The 15,000-nt window shown below is 36.2% G+C and overlaps 1 protein-coding gene across 1 annotated transcript in view; it reads right to left on the minus strand.

Annotated features, from left to right (window-relative positions):
- The window catches only part of LOC144960810 (neprilysin-like), a gene marked incomplete in the record, with an annotated part of 50,716 nt that overhangs the window by 24,790 nt on the left and 10,926 nt on the right, over positions 1 to 15,000 (minus strand). The window contains 4 exon segments of the mRNA XM_078894157.1: positions 2,033 to 2,131; positions 7,206 to 7,319; positions 12,097 to 12,190; positions 14,926 to 15,000. The exon segment at positions 14,926 to 15,000 is cut by the window's right edge and continues 59 nt beyond it. Coding sequence (XP_078750283.1) covers positions 2,033 to 2,131; positions 7,206 to 7,319; positions 12,097 to 12,190; positions 14,926 to 15,000 — 382 coding nt within the window.

Below are 15,000 nucleotides of genomic sequence, written 5' to 3' on the forward strand. Positions count from 1 at the left end.
AAATAAATAAATAAATAAATAAATAAATAAATAAATAAATATGAACATTTAAAGAGAGCTTTCCGCGGATTTACCATGTTGAATGCGATTCAAAATGTTTCACTTATTTCAACATCAGGCAACATGATAACAGATTATTTCAATTCCATACAGAATAAGTTGGCTCCTTTTGTAATAAAACTCTTATACGATAAATATTTGTCAATTCACATAGCCAAGTCTTCATTGACGCCTGCGTTGTCTGAAGTAATATTGTGTGTTGAGTACCTTACCCAAGTACACAACGTCAGGACATTAATTTTGTTTTTCGCGATCCGTCTAATGACGGTACTTTTAAAAAAAAATTAAGCTTTTATACAGCGCAATATTCACTAAATGTGCTCAAAGCGCTTTACAAGGGGTCCCTGGCCAACAGCAACACTTAACATGTAGGACGAGACATGACGCCTATTTGGCGATATTAGAATTATTTCCGGACAAAGACAACACTGTAAACGGGCATGTAGTCATTTTACACCTGAGTATGGTGAGATAATGTGATTAAAGAGTCTTTTCCAAGGACTCAACTATGCGGCGAACAAGGCTCGAACCCAGGATCTTTCGATCCGAAAGCGAGTGTCATGCACTAGACCACATAGCCGCACAATTCACATAGCAAGATCATCACTAGATATTTGTGACAAGGCAGGAGACCATACGGCGAGTCACCGCGTCACCCAACCATCTGTTTGGTAATTGGATTTAATAGTCTGATGTCACGTCCGCCCGGCAACGGCGGCCATCTTGGTTCTAAACAAAGAAAATCATTACTTTTTATTCTTCATGCTGGCTAGAACTTTTTATATGCCTTGTGATCAGAATGTGTAAAAGTCAAAACATGATCAAATTTATGGGGTGGTTTTTTTCCTCTGGATACACTTGTATGCTCGTCGGAGAAATATTTCATACGGGCGTCCACCATTGTTCCGATAGTTTAGAGCCAGTGTTACTAAGTTACCATGCGTCATTAGGAAGGAAGTGACGTCACGACTGTTGAAGGGTATTTGGTTCACCAGTTAAATGTCGTACTCTAGACAAACTCGAATTAAAAAATATGGCTAGAAAACTGGTCCTTGAATTATCAAAAAGTTTAAACTGTGCTGAAATTAATTGGGTTACAACGGTGCCTATTGATGCACCTAGATCTTTATTTATGGAGATTTGGCTGAAAAATAAATCAACTTCATCATAATTATTATTATCGTCATCATCATCATCATCATCATCATCATCATCATCATCATCATCATCATCATCATGATCATTTATTATTAATATCTATTTCTTCTTTTTCTTCTTCTTCTTCTTCTTCTTCTTCTTCTTCTTCTTCTTCTTCTTCTTCTTCTTCTTCTTCTTTTTCTTCTTCTTCTTCTTCTTCTTCTTCTTCTTTCTTCTTCTTCTTCTTTCTTCTTCTTCTTCTTCTTCTTCTTCTTCTTCTTCTTCTTCTTCTTCTTCTTCTTCTTCTTCTTCTTCTTCTTCTTCTTTCTTCTCTTCTTCTTCTTCTTCTTCTTCTTCTTCTTCTTCTTCTTCTTCTTCTTCTTCTCTTCTTTCTTCTTCTTCTTCTTCTTCTTCTTCTTCTTCTTCTTCTTCTTCTTACTTATTATTATTATTATTATTAATTATTATTATTATTATTATTATTATTATTATTATTATTATTATTATTATTATTATTATTATTATTATTATTATTATTATTATTATTATTATTATTATTAATATTATCATTATTATTATTATTATTAATATTATCATTATTATTATTATTATTATTATTATTATTATTATTATTATTATTATTATTATTATTATTATTATTATTATTATTATTATTATTATTATTATTATTATCATCATCAGCATTATCAAATGACATTCATCATAGCAGAAAATCTCAAACCTTGAGATATATAAAAGCCCCGTGTTTCTTTTTCACAGTAATGTGACGGTTATCTCAAAATAGTTGAAAATATAATTATTGTTATGGTTATACCTTATTTTTAGCTTTGATTTTCGATGCTGCCCCTAGCCATGCCTGGTTATCAATGCTTTCTTTAAGAGTGTCTTTCAATGCTCGGATCATTGAATCCATCTGTGGGAAAAAAAGCGTTTAATACATTCTTTATTTATGGATGAATACATTGCGGCTAGTAAGTAAATATAAAAAGATTTATACACACACACACACACACACACACACACACATATATATATATATATATATATATATATATATATATATATATATATATATATATATATATATATATATAGCAATGACTATGAAAATTTTTGTTTTCTTTTTTATAGGAAATACTATTCTTAAATCAAATCCCTATCTCCACTGAGTAAAAGTCTTTTTAAATTTTGAAAATCCATTAATATATAACAAAGTTATGCCGTTTCAAAGCTGTCATTTATTTGGATGACTCACAAAGAGAAAAAATACGGAAAATATGGGACAGTTTTTCTGCGTTTTATTCTGGTTTGTGCCTGTATCTCGCTTAATACGTAGAATTAGATATTAAAACTTTTGTTTGTCATGGCATGCTGGTCTGTCTTCCCACCCTAACCTGTATTCCTTGTCAGCTGCATAACATCAGGAGTTGAGCTGCAGATGCATGTTCCTCATATAATTAATTTTTCTATAGGGTTTTGTCAAGTAGCCTTCATTTTGTCTTTCCCACAGTCTCTTTCATGATTGACGGTCGCCCATTCCCCGCCACCTACTGTTTCCTGGCTTGCAGTTATCAATTTCAGTTATTCTTTCTGCTTAAAGGGCCATATTTCATAAACAGAGGATCGTCACGTCCTGGGTCATTTGTGTCGATGAGAGATTCTGTGGGCCTTAAACAAAGGGATACCATCCCTTTCCCTTAAAAATCTCAATTTTTTAAGAAGGATACATGATTACAATCAATCACAGATAGTCATTCAGAAGACATGGGCCACGGGCCGACCAAAGAGGGAGTATAGAAGTGTTAAAGTTACAGCACTAGGAAACAAGTATGAGCTATAGGGGTGGATTAAGAAAAGTAAGGACATACAGAGGACATCACACTACAGAGTGGCATAGAAATGGAAACCAAGAACAAGATTAAAACAAAAATCCCTGCTTCACATTGCTAACAACTTGAATGAAAGACACAGGCTCCCAGAAAACAGAGAAAAATATATTTTAATCAGTCAAAAACCTCCATACGCCGAACTAAAACTTCCAAAAATAAAGACTAACCTCGAAGAAGAAACAACAAGAAATAAAAACAAATCAGATATACAAACATTAGCAATGAAGACAATACAAGATTACCAAGACAACTGGATACATGTTTACACAGATGGATCTGCCCACAAAGGAACTAAAAATGCTGGGTATGGGTTTGTAGTAGAATACCCAGATAAAACCTGTGATAAAATCCACAATTCTTGCGGAAGCTCCTGCTCAAACTAGGAGGCAGAGGCAGTTGCAATAGAAGCCTCACTGCGACACCTCTCTTCTGTTTTCCAGCTAAACCCTTCAAAACTTCAAAACACTGTCATCTTCACAGACTCCAAATCGGTTCTCCAAGCTCTCGATTTAGATAAACTGTCCTCAACATTCAATAGTTTAAGATCTCAGATGAATTCCTTACAACACACAGAGTAGACTTATCTCTCCAGTGGATACCGGGACATTCAAATATACCAGGAAATGACAATGCAGACAGACTAGCCAGACTCGGATCAACACTTTTACAACAATCAATTCCAGTTTCCTTAGACACAGCGAAACAAATAATCAAAACAAATAAGAGAGAAGAATGGATGAACAGTTGGGCAATGAGCACCACGGGTAGATGTATTTTTTCCCATATGACCACTCCTGTAAAGACTGATTGCCTAAATAAGCTCAGAAGACACCAGCAAAGCATCATCTTTCAACTAAGAACACAACACATACCGCTCAACAACCATTTAAGCAAAATTACAAAAGACACATCCCCTTCCTGCCCCCTATGTCAACACCCAATGAAACAGTAACACACCACTTGCTTGAATGTCAACCTCTTGAAGACCTGAGATGCACATTCCTCCCACCAAATCCAAGCATCAGTAACACACTTTATAGTCACCTGGAACAACTAAAAAAGACATCTAACTTCTACGTCATGGCACAAGACCGAAGGGCTAGAGCTCAGGTGGTCGCTGGTTCGGATAAGTAAGTAAGTAAGATATTAAAACTTGGCAATTTTATGGCAAAATTATCAGAAAATATGATGAAGACATCAGAAGAGTTTTAACTTGTATAGTGTTAGAGCTGTATGGCTAGGGTCAACTATAATTTTGTTTTAAAATATACATAACATTGATCATTTGGAACTTTTCCGAAGTGTAATTTTGTGTTTACAACCCATACAAATGACACGAAAACAGCCTGTTAAATTATTATCAATCAGTCCATTGAGACCATGGCTTATGTTATTTCTAGTATTTATTTGAGAGAGAGAGAGAGAGAGAGAGAGAGAGAGAGAGAGAGAGAGAGAGTAAATCTACTATCCCTATGACATAACAATGAAACAATACCTTAATTTTTAAAAAAAGCGCGCGAAGATTTGTGTCGTCAGTCTTTGCAAACAAGATTTCAGATGGCCACGTGTGTGGCCAAATATATAATTTTGTTTCTTTTATTAAATGTTATTCATCTATTTTTGTCTCAGTGACATTTATCCTAGTCTATTCATTTTTTTTGTTTGTTTAAATTTAGTTCATTTTAAGTGGGCCAGTCTTAAAAGTTTAAGCCATATGATTTTCTATTTAGCCACTTTTGAAGTCGAATTTGGTCAGGTTAAAGTCTGGCCATCTGGTAGCCATCGTGCCTGGCTCACTCTCATTTTCGTGTCGTGCGATGAGGGAAGCAAAATGGCCATCTCCATATTTTCACTCATTGAAATGCAAATTGTGTTGATGTTTTGTGAGAATACGGGAAAAGTACTTATCATAGTCCAATGAAATTTGAAATATAAATAGAAGAAATGTGCATTTATAACCTTATGAGCGACAAAATCTCTCCTCTTTCTAGTTTTAGAAATATTGTACTCCAAAGAGTAAAAATCTATTTTTAACGGTCTCCTGGTAAATTGTACGAGTTTTGTCGCTTGACATAATATAAAATGACCTCTTTTCTAACTGTGTGCCAACTTTCAGTCATATCCATCGATAAACAGCGTCGTAATTAATGTTTTAAAATAGCATGTACGGAACGGCTTCGTCCCATATTTTGTCGCGAATTTGGGCACTTCGTGAGCGAAAAAGAGGCCCAAAGATTTGTGCGGGATAGTCATTGCTAATATATATATATATATATATATATATATACACACATATATATATATGTATATATATATATATATATATATATATATATATATATATATATATATATATGTATATATATATTGAATCGTGTTGGATACAAATATGGTACGAAAAGTGCTCGACATGTAGCAATGGAGCAAATTATTATTTTAATATTTACCACGATGTTTGAGACAGTCTACATTCAGGCCCAATTAGCCATCGTCAGGACTGTGTGTTACATGAGTTGACTGTTGTTGTTTGTTCAACAAGCACAGATCTACGAGGTTTACTTGAGATTGAGCTTTTATATAGTGCAATATTGACTAAACGTGCTTAAAGCGCTTTACAAAGGGTGCAAACCAACAGTAACATTTAGAACGATACATAGCGCTAGTGGGGCGTTCTTACAATTTCTATTTCCGAGAGAGACAACGCTGTTAACAGCCATCTCCTGAGCTCGGTAAGAAATTGTGAGTAAAGAGCATTTTCCAAGGACTCAACTATGCGCCGAGAGAGGCTTGAACCCAGTACCTTCCGATCCAAAAGCCAGTGTCATACCACAAGGCCACAAGCCGCAATTTGCTTTGCAAAGTATCATTTAGTTCCCCAACAGGCCATATGGACCCATTGTTCCATTTCAAATAGTACCATTTAGACTTCAGTGTGGGGGAAAACTGGAGAGAAATGTGGAACAGGGAAACACCAAAAGGAGGAAACATCATTAAAGATCCAACCAAAAGAGTGTCTGCATTCAATAACGCCAGGGAATACTGGATTTCCTCAAACCGCCTCTTAACTGGACATGGCAGAACTGCATCAAATATGTGCAGATGGAAACTTGCAAACAGTGATACCTGCCAGAAATGTCAGGCAGCCCCAGAGACCAGCGATCACATCGTCCTCCACTGTTCAGTCATTAAACTTGAAGGTGGCTACGAAACCGTCCTTAGGGCGGAGGAAGACTTTAGAAGCTGGGTTGACGAAATACATTTGAAGACTTGACTTGATCTGTTTATGTGCATTTGGACAGTTTTGTGTTGACTCGGACACAACCAGTTGAGGTTTCCAAGGTAAACAACGCGATAGGAAGCTACAGTGGTCTCACCTCAAGGAAAGCAACCTTGGATGATATACACGTGACGTCATCAGTATACCCTCTGTATCAGTCCGTAGCCATCGCTATGTAATTGCCTAACACTGAAACCCAAAGAGACTGGTTTTGACGTCATTTTTTGGTTTTTGCACCGCCTAGTGAGTTGTCATTAGTAGAGCTCATGGAAACAAGTAGTCCCATTGGTTGAACTATTGAATACAACTCACGATTTGTTTTCTTTTGTGGCCACAGACTGGCATTTTGACGTCATTTTTTGGTCAATGTCAGGCTATAAGTTAACGATTGCCATGATCGGTCACGGTTGTTGTATTTTACGTTCGCTTTATTTATATGTGACCCTTCGTCTCAAATCAGTATTAAGTCGGGGTGACCTGGATGCTGAAAATTGAATTTGTAGCCAGAAATAGCAGACTTAATTTGAGTCTTTTTTGCTTTATAGAGGAGAAGGAATATCATATTTGACTGTGCTAAATACCAACGTTTCATACGTTTTACCAGTTTCACTATAATTTGACTTTTTAGCATCTGGTCCCTCCCGACATAATACCATTTTGACACGAAGGGTCACATATTGATTTACTCGTTATTCTTCTCTTATCTTTTGTCGATTTCGTTGGTTTAATCATTTTGTGTGTGTGTGTGTTTTTTTTTAATTGTTTATTTCGATATTCAAAACAAATTCTTTTTGTATTATGATGGAAATGCAAACACTTACAAACGTCTTGAGTTTAGGTGTGTATCGAGTCCTTGCCATCAATTTGGCCAGTCCGATATTGTAGAGCTTTTCTACGATTTCTGTACACTTATCATTCATATCGATCGTTGGTTTCTAAAAAAAAAAAAAAAACCAATGATTATCGTTAAAAATAACCAAACATAACTATGAACATTTATCAATGGCAAAGTTTGACAACATTATCCAATTGGGGGTGGATATATTCGGGCAGCCCCTTGGCGACACATCCCGAGGCATCAAAAGTTTGCCTTGCACATCTTTAAAAAACAACAAGAAATTGAGCTATCATATATCGCAATATACACTAAACGTGCTCAAGGCGCTTTACAGGGGACCATGGCCAACAGCAACACTTAACATGTAGGACGGGACATGTCGCCTGGTTAGGGAGAATACAAATTTTTCGGAAAAATACAACGCTGTTGACGGATAGGTACTCATTTTACACCTGAGTACGGTGATATAAGGTTCATATAAGTCTTTTCCAAGGACTCAACTATGCGCCGAGCGTGGTTCGAACCCAGGTCCTTCAGATACCAAAAGCGAGTGTCACACAACAAGACTGCATAGCCGCACATCTCATGTGATTAGATGTCAGGATGGATTGGCACATGGAGATTTACAGGAACTAATTTAAACATGAATCCACTCGAAATTTAAGTTGCCACCACAAAATCCACTTTTGGTTTTAAAAAAAGCCTTCTCATCCATTTCTCTACGACTATGAAACGCACTCAGCCCTCGGACAAGTTCCTGTGAAAATATATTATCTTTCAGGAAATGTCTGAAGACTGAGTTGTTTGTAGGGCTTATATTTTATGGAATATAGGTTGCTTAGATTTTGTTTCTGTATTCATGCTTATTATTTAGTATCATGATTAATTTTATGTAAAGCGCTGCAGAGCACAATTAACATGGATGTTTAAGCGCTATATAAATTCATTAGTTATTATTTATTTATTTATTTATTTATTTATTTATTTATTATTATTTAAAAGCGAAGACCCAAGCATCAAGAAATGTTACTGCCTATGACAGGATCATAGTGGCACGACATAGTGTTTTTATGAGAAGGATGTTTCCAAATCGCAGCAACGAATTACTGACAATAGAAACGACGGTTCCTTGTATTAATCAAAAGACATGGAATTCTTTTGACTATTCGAATAGTTACTCTGTGGCTAGGAAAATGAAAGAGAGAGAGAGAGAGAGAGAGAGAGAGAGAGAGAGAGAGAGAGAGGGAGGGAGAGGACGTAATACGTATACGATAAGTCGATTCACCAGTGCACCTAAACTAAGCGAGTGAGGGTTTTGGGGCTAAAGGCGCATCCCCAGTGTGTTATATAACTGTTACTATTTATAGTAGTGCCTTTAAACACCCTTCCCGCCATATTGCTACATGGCAAGGAACGTGGAAAAATTCTGATGACAAGATTATCAATAAGTACAATCAGCTAGACTTATCGTAATTTTGGACCGTTACAAACGCATTCTCAATGATTCACGAACATATGCAGGAATGAAGACACCCACAGACCATAGGCTCTTAGTCTCAAAGTTTAGACCAACAGAAAATGAAAACAAGCCAAGGAATAAGTATTACAAACAAAATAGAAAATCGATCAAAGACTTTAGCAGTCTAAGAGATGACCTAGTCAAAGAAAATTTCATATACAAACTCGATTCAAATCTTTCGTCAAAGAATTTAAAGGAAGCTTCTAACCCAACTGAAATTCAACATCTTGTCCAAAGCGTGCTGATGAGCAGGGAAACAACACTGCCCGAGAGAAGTAGTACACAAAAACAAGATTACTGTCCAATACTGCATGACATATCACAGCAACAAAAACAACTGTGACTTTACATCAACATCTGCTCAAATACGGATGCGAAGAACAAAATGAAGAGACAAAGAAATGAAATCATGCATAAAATTAAATCGCAGTCAATAATCACAAAAAGAAAATAGACGACAGAAATAAATAGTACGATTGAAAGTATGAAAAAGTTCAATGGGGTGAATACAATTAAACGACAAAAAATACATAATAGACTTATAATCAAAGATAAATATAATAAGACCTTATGTAGTGATAAAGAAATTATAAACACTATAAGCTTGTACTTCAATAATAATTATTATTGAAGATCATCCTAGAAAGAATCAGGTCTGCCATCGATAATGAAGTTGGCGATGTACAGTTTGGCTTTAGAAAAAATAATGGGACAAGAGAAGCAATTTTCTGTTTAAATAATATCACACAAAAATACCTTGATCATCAAAAAGAAATCTATGCATGCTTTATCGATTACGCAAAAGCATTTGATAGGGTACAGCATGGAGAATTAATGACATGTTTGGAAAAGGCAGGCATTGATGGCAAAAATATACGGCTAATCACAAATCTATATTGGCATCAAAAAGCAGCCATCAGGATTCAGGGCGATCTGTCACCTTTCACGCCAATTAAAAGAGGAGTTCGTCATGGATGTATCCTCTCTCCATATCTATTTAACCTGTACACAGAGTTTATCTTCCGTAAAATCGAGCACATTCCAGGTATTGTTATTGGAGGTAGGAGGATAAATAATCTGAGCTATGCAGATGATACAGTATTGTTGGCATCGAACGAGACAAATCTACAGATCCTTGCAAATCAAGTAAACCTGAACAGTACAGCAAAGGGTCTAGAGATGAATGTTCAAAAGACGAAGGTAATGGTCATGTCAAAGAAGCCTGAAAAAATTGCAAAAGTCCAAATCAATAATCAAAACATCGAACAAGTAGATTCTCTTAAATATCTTGGACAGACAATGACCAACAATGGAAAGAATGAGCTGGAAGTGAAAAACAGGATTGCTATAGCTAAGTCGAGGTTCAGCCAACTGAATAACATTTTAACTTCGCAACAAACGCAGGTGAAAAAAACAATAAGAATACTCAAATGTTATGTCCACTCAGCACTTCTCTACGGCTCAGAAACATGGACCTTGAACAAACAAATAGAGAAAAGAATTGAGGCCTTTGAAATGTGGACTTTCCGTCGCCTTGGAAAAATTAGTTGGAAAGAAAAGAAAACAAATCAAGAAGTCTGTGACATCCTTGATATCAGACCGACCCTAATGAAAGTAATAAAAGCAAGAAAGCTAAGGTATTTTGGACACCTAAGACGCCATCAAACTGTCAACAAGGAGATTCTTGAGGGTAGAGTTGAGGGGAAAAGAGGAAGAGGCTGGCCAGCAAGAACTTGGATAAATGATGTGAGGACATGGACAGGATTGTCGGCAGCCGAATGCTGTCAGCAAGCCGTCAACAGGGAAGATTGGCGTGTCATTTCAAGTCGACCTCAACCCAGGAGATGACACTGGAAGAAGAAGAAGAAGAAGCGTGTACTACACTGAGAAATACAAGGGCATTTAATAAGTGGAACCGTGTGATTCGACCAATTCAGAGCTTTAATCGCCTATAACACCCCAAGAAATAAGTGAATTCATACATAAGATCAATAACAACAGATCGCCTGTCTAGATGGTGTTAGAGCAGAAGGACTAAAATGTCATGACGACAAAGGCATTCAATTACTAGCTGATATGTATAATAAGATATTTAAAACAAAACAATATATCAATCTTGGAGCTGGAAAGCTCATTCTGCTAAACAAACCAAATAAAAAGAAAGGCCCTTTAGAAAATTTGCGACCAAATGTTTTATTATCCACGCTAAGAAAAGTTTTAAGCACAATCACGCTCAACAGAACTAGAAAAAAGGTAGAACAATATCTTTCACCTTCACAAAGTGGGTTTAGAAGAGATAGAAGCACTGCAGACAAAGCATGGGCCTATCGATGGCTGAAAGCCAGAATGGAGAAATATGAAGAAGAATTTACCATACGATATGAGTTCAGCTTTCGACACTATATGCGGGAACGAAATTGTTATCAATCCTTGACTCATTATTGGACAAAGATTAAGTGAAGCTTATAAGACACCTATTATCAAACACTACATTACAATTTTAATCCGGCAGAGAATTACTAACAATATCAACCTCAATTGGATCCCCTCGAGGAGATAGCTTGTTTCCAATTATATTCACGATATAACTCGAATCGGCCATGAAAGATCTAAGACCAAAAGTACCACCAATAAAGATCACTAGTAAATTGATATACGCAGATGATACAGACCTAATCTTTGAATCAGAGCATCAAGCAAAAATATACTTGCCAATAATATCAACTACCGTAGAAGCATGGAATCTGAAAGTGAATCAATCCAAAACAGAATATAGAAAAATCAACAGAATGGAAAAGTGTATGTAAACTAGGCAATTTGATCAACGTAAATGAAGACATCAGAAAACGAAAGCAGCTGGCCACCATTTTATTAGACGAAGACAGAATATGTGGACGTTTCGGGTTTCCTTTTCATTATTCATCTTAACTACGCCATTCACACATATCTCATTCGTCCTAAGAGTTTTATTCATCGTGTTTTATTGATAAAGTATATGTCTTCGTTTAAAAAATTGACGGTTACAATTCAATACCTATCGTTCTTTTTTTTTTTACTTCGAGCGTCAAAGAGCAACTTTACATGGCAGTGCTTGTAATGAATCAGAGATGATAATGTTATCCTCGTTCTGTCTGTCGATTTGCGTGTTCGATCAATCGGCTAAGGAGGACTGTTCATGGGAATCCCCAAAAATTGAGAGAGAAGTTATAGAAGTCGGGATGGTAATGATGGTGGTAGTAGTAGCATTGGTAAGTCATGATGGATTGCTGCGCATTGTGTGGGTCAGACGAATAGCGCTGGGCAGGCGATCGGGCAATCGCGCAAACCGACAGAACGAGCTAAGAAAAATACGTACCCCTTCCAGTGTGGCTAAATGTTGTCGCATTCTAGTGCTAGAATATTTTATATAATTCCTAGCGTGAAAGAATGAAAACATATTTTGGACCGTCCTGTGAAACAAAAGTAAATAATATGAATAAGACGAGAGTACTTAATGTGAGGCATTGTGGTCTAGTGGTATGACACTCGCCTTCGGATCGGATGGTCCTCTGGTGTTCGAATCCCGCTCTCATCGGCGCATAGTTGAGTTCTTGAAAAACACTCTTTACTCACATTATCTCACCGCACTCAGCTGTAAAATAAGTAGCTGTCCATAAGCAGCCTTGTTTTGGTCGGGAAAAATTGTAACGTCGCCTAACAGGCGTCGTGTCTCGTTCTACATGTTACGTGTTTCTGTTGGTTATGTCCCTTTGTAAAGCGCTTTGAGAACGTTAGTGGACATTGCTTAGTGCTTATTATTTTGTTAATTAATTATTTTTTTTGGAGATTTTACAGTACATTTGACAAATGAAAGTCATATATATATATATATATATATATATATATATATATATATATATATATATATATATATATATATATATATATATATATATATATATATATTAACTTTAGAAAAACATCATTATGGCCAAAAATTCTATTTTATTTCATTTTCTCCCGTCATTTTCTAATTGTCAGTGGCTGGACTGAAGTCAAAGGTCAAAACTTCATATATGTGTGTGTTGTTAATATAGCGCAATATCCAGTAGAGGTGCTCAAAGGGCTTTTTTTAAATGAGCTTTTATATAGCGCAATATCCACTAAATGTGCTCAAGGCGCTTTACAAAGGGTCCCTGACCAACAGCAACACGTAACATGTAGAACGAGACATGACGCCTGATAGCCGATGTTACAAATTTTTTCGGACAAAGACAACGATGTTGACGGCCAGGTACTCATTTTACACCTGAGTACGGTGAGAGAATGTGAGTAAAGAGTCTTTTCCAAGGACTCAACTATGCGCCCCGCGAGGCTCGAACCCATGACCTTCCGATCCGAAAGCGAGTGTCATACCACTAGACCAAATAACAGCACTTACAAAGAGTCCCTGTCCAGCAGCAACGCGTAACATGTAGAACGCCTGATAGGCGATATTACAAATTTTCCGACAGAGACAACGCTGTTGATGGTCAGGTGATCATTTAATACCTGAGCACCGTTAGAGTTCAAAGTTCAAAAACGTTTATTTTAGGCATTGCCAATGTAACTCAAACAAGAATATATTTTTATCAGCAAATCAAATAAGTACAATCAATAATAATAAATGTTAATAAATAGCCTTTTCTAAGGAATAAACAATGCGCCATGCGAGGCTCGAACCCAGGACCTACCGATCCGAAAACGAGTGTCATACCACAAGACAACATAGCTTTAAGAACCAAATATTCAATCCTCTTTAATACATTTGTTGATTTAATTCATAAAAGTGAGAGAAGCAGGAACATATGTGTCAGTGCAGGACACAATCAATCGGAAGATGAACATTTTAGAATTGTATTTTCTGAAAAAAAATTATGCTCCCCAGAGCATTTTAATCTTTATTTGAAGTAAATCGGGTGATTTTTTATGATCAGATGTATGGGAAAGTTATCAAGCAATTTTCTCAAATTTCATACTTTTTCAACATGACTAACTGTAAGAAACATTTAGAAAGTGAATTTAAGCTTTGATATTTCCCGAAGATGTACAAAAAGGGTTGATTTAATCATTTTTTACAAGAAATCAAATTTTATCAATATTGACCTTCTAACTAAACTTGGCAAAAATTCCGTTAACATTATTTTACTGTAATAAATGTTGATAATAACGAAAAATGAATAAAATTCCCTTTATCAATCGTCAAGGGGAAATTCGTCTATCGGTTCTATTCCCAAGGAAGACTGGAATAACCCAGGCGTAAGCCGCAGAGCAGTGCCACAAAGTGAGCTAGGGTGGGGTGACTTGCTCAAGGCCACACAGCGCAGCATCGGGTGATTGAAGTTTCGGGTACGAAGAAAAGACCGTACCACTGAGCCACCCTGCCCCTCATGAAATGAGTAGAAAAGATCCGGAAGACAATCGGGAAAGAAAACTTTGCGCGGATGACTTCAATTGTAAAACTACCCTCTCACGGCCTGGTCGAGTTGCTCCACCTGTAAGATCGTATGTTCGAGCCCCCATAGCCGAGTAGTTTTTATTCTTAATTGTCTTCTGGCACTTTTCTAGTCAAGGCAATGTGGTCGAGTGGTATGCCACTCGCTTAATGATTGGAAGGTCCTGGGTTTGAGCTTGCTCGGCCCATAGTTGAGTCCTTGGAAAAGGTTCTTTACTCACAATCTCTCAACATACTCAGGTGTAAAATGAGTACCTGTTCGTTAAGAGAGTCGGGGGAAAAATATAATATAGCTTAACAGGCGTCATGTCTCGTTCTCCATGTTACGTGTTGCTGTTCGCCAGAGACCATTTGTAAAGCCCTTAAGCACATTTAATGGATATTGCGCTAAATAGAATCTCAAGTTTATTTGTTTAAGTATGTTATTTTCTGATATAATATAGTTTCATTGCAACATACCTCTTGTCAACTGTTTTCAACACATTATTTAAAATTGTTTAAGTATGATATTTTCTGATATATTATAGTTTCATTACAACATACCTCTTGTCAACTGTTTTCAACACATTATTTAAAATTGTTTAAGTATGATATTTTCTGATATATTATAGTTTCATTACAACATACCTCTTGTCAACTGTTTTCAACACAATATTTAACATTGTTTAAGTATGTTATTTTCTGATATATTATAGTTTCATTACAACATACCTCTTGTCAACTGTTTTCAACACATTATTTAAGTGTGTCAGGTAGACTGGGTACAACACATTCACCCCTTGTGAT

This window comes from Berghia stephanieae, chromosome 15, assembly GCF_034508935.2.
Source record: "Berghia stephanieae isolate SIO BIC M18660-M18661 chromosome 15, UCSD_Bste_1.3, whole genome shotgun sequence".
Lineage (NCBI taxonomy): Eukaryota > Metazoa > Mollusca > Gastropoda > Nudibranchia > Aeolidiidae > Berghia > Berghia stephanieae.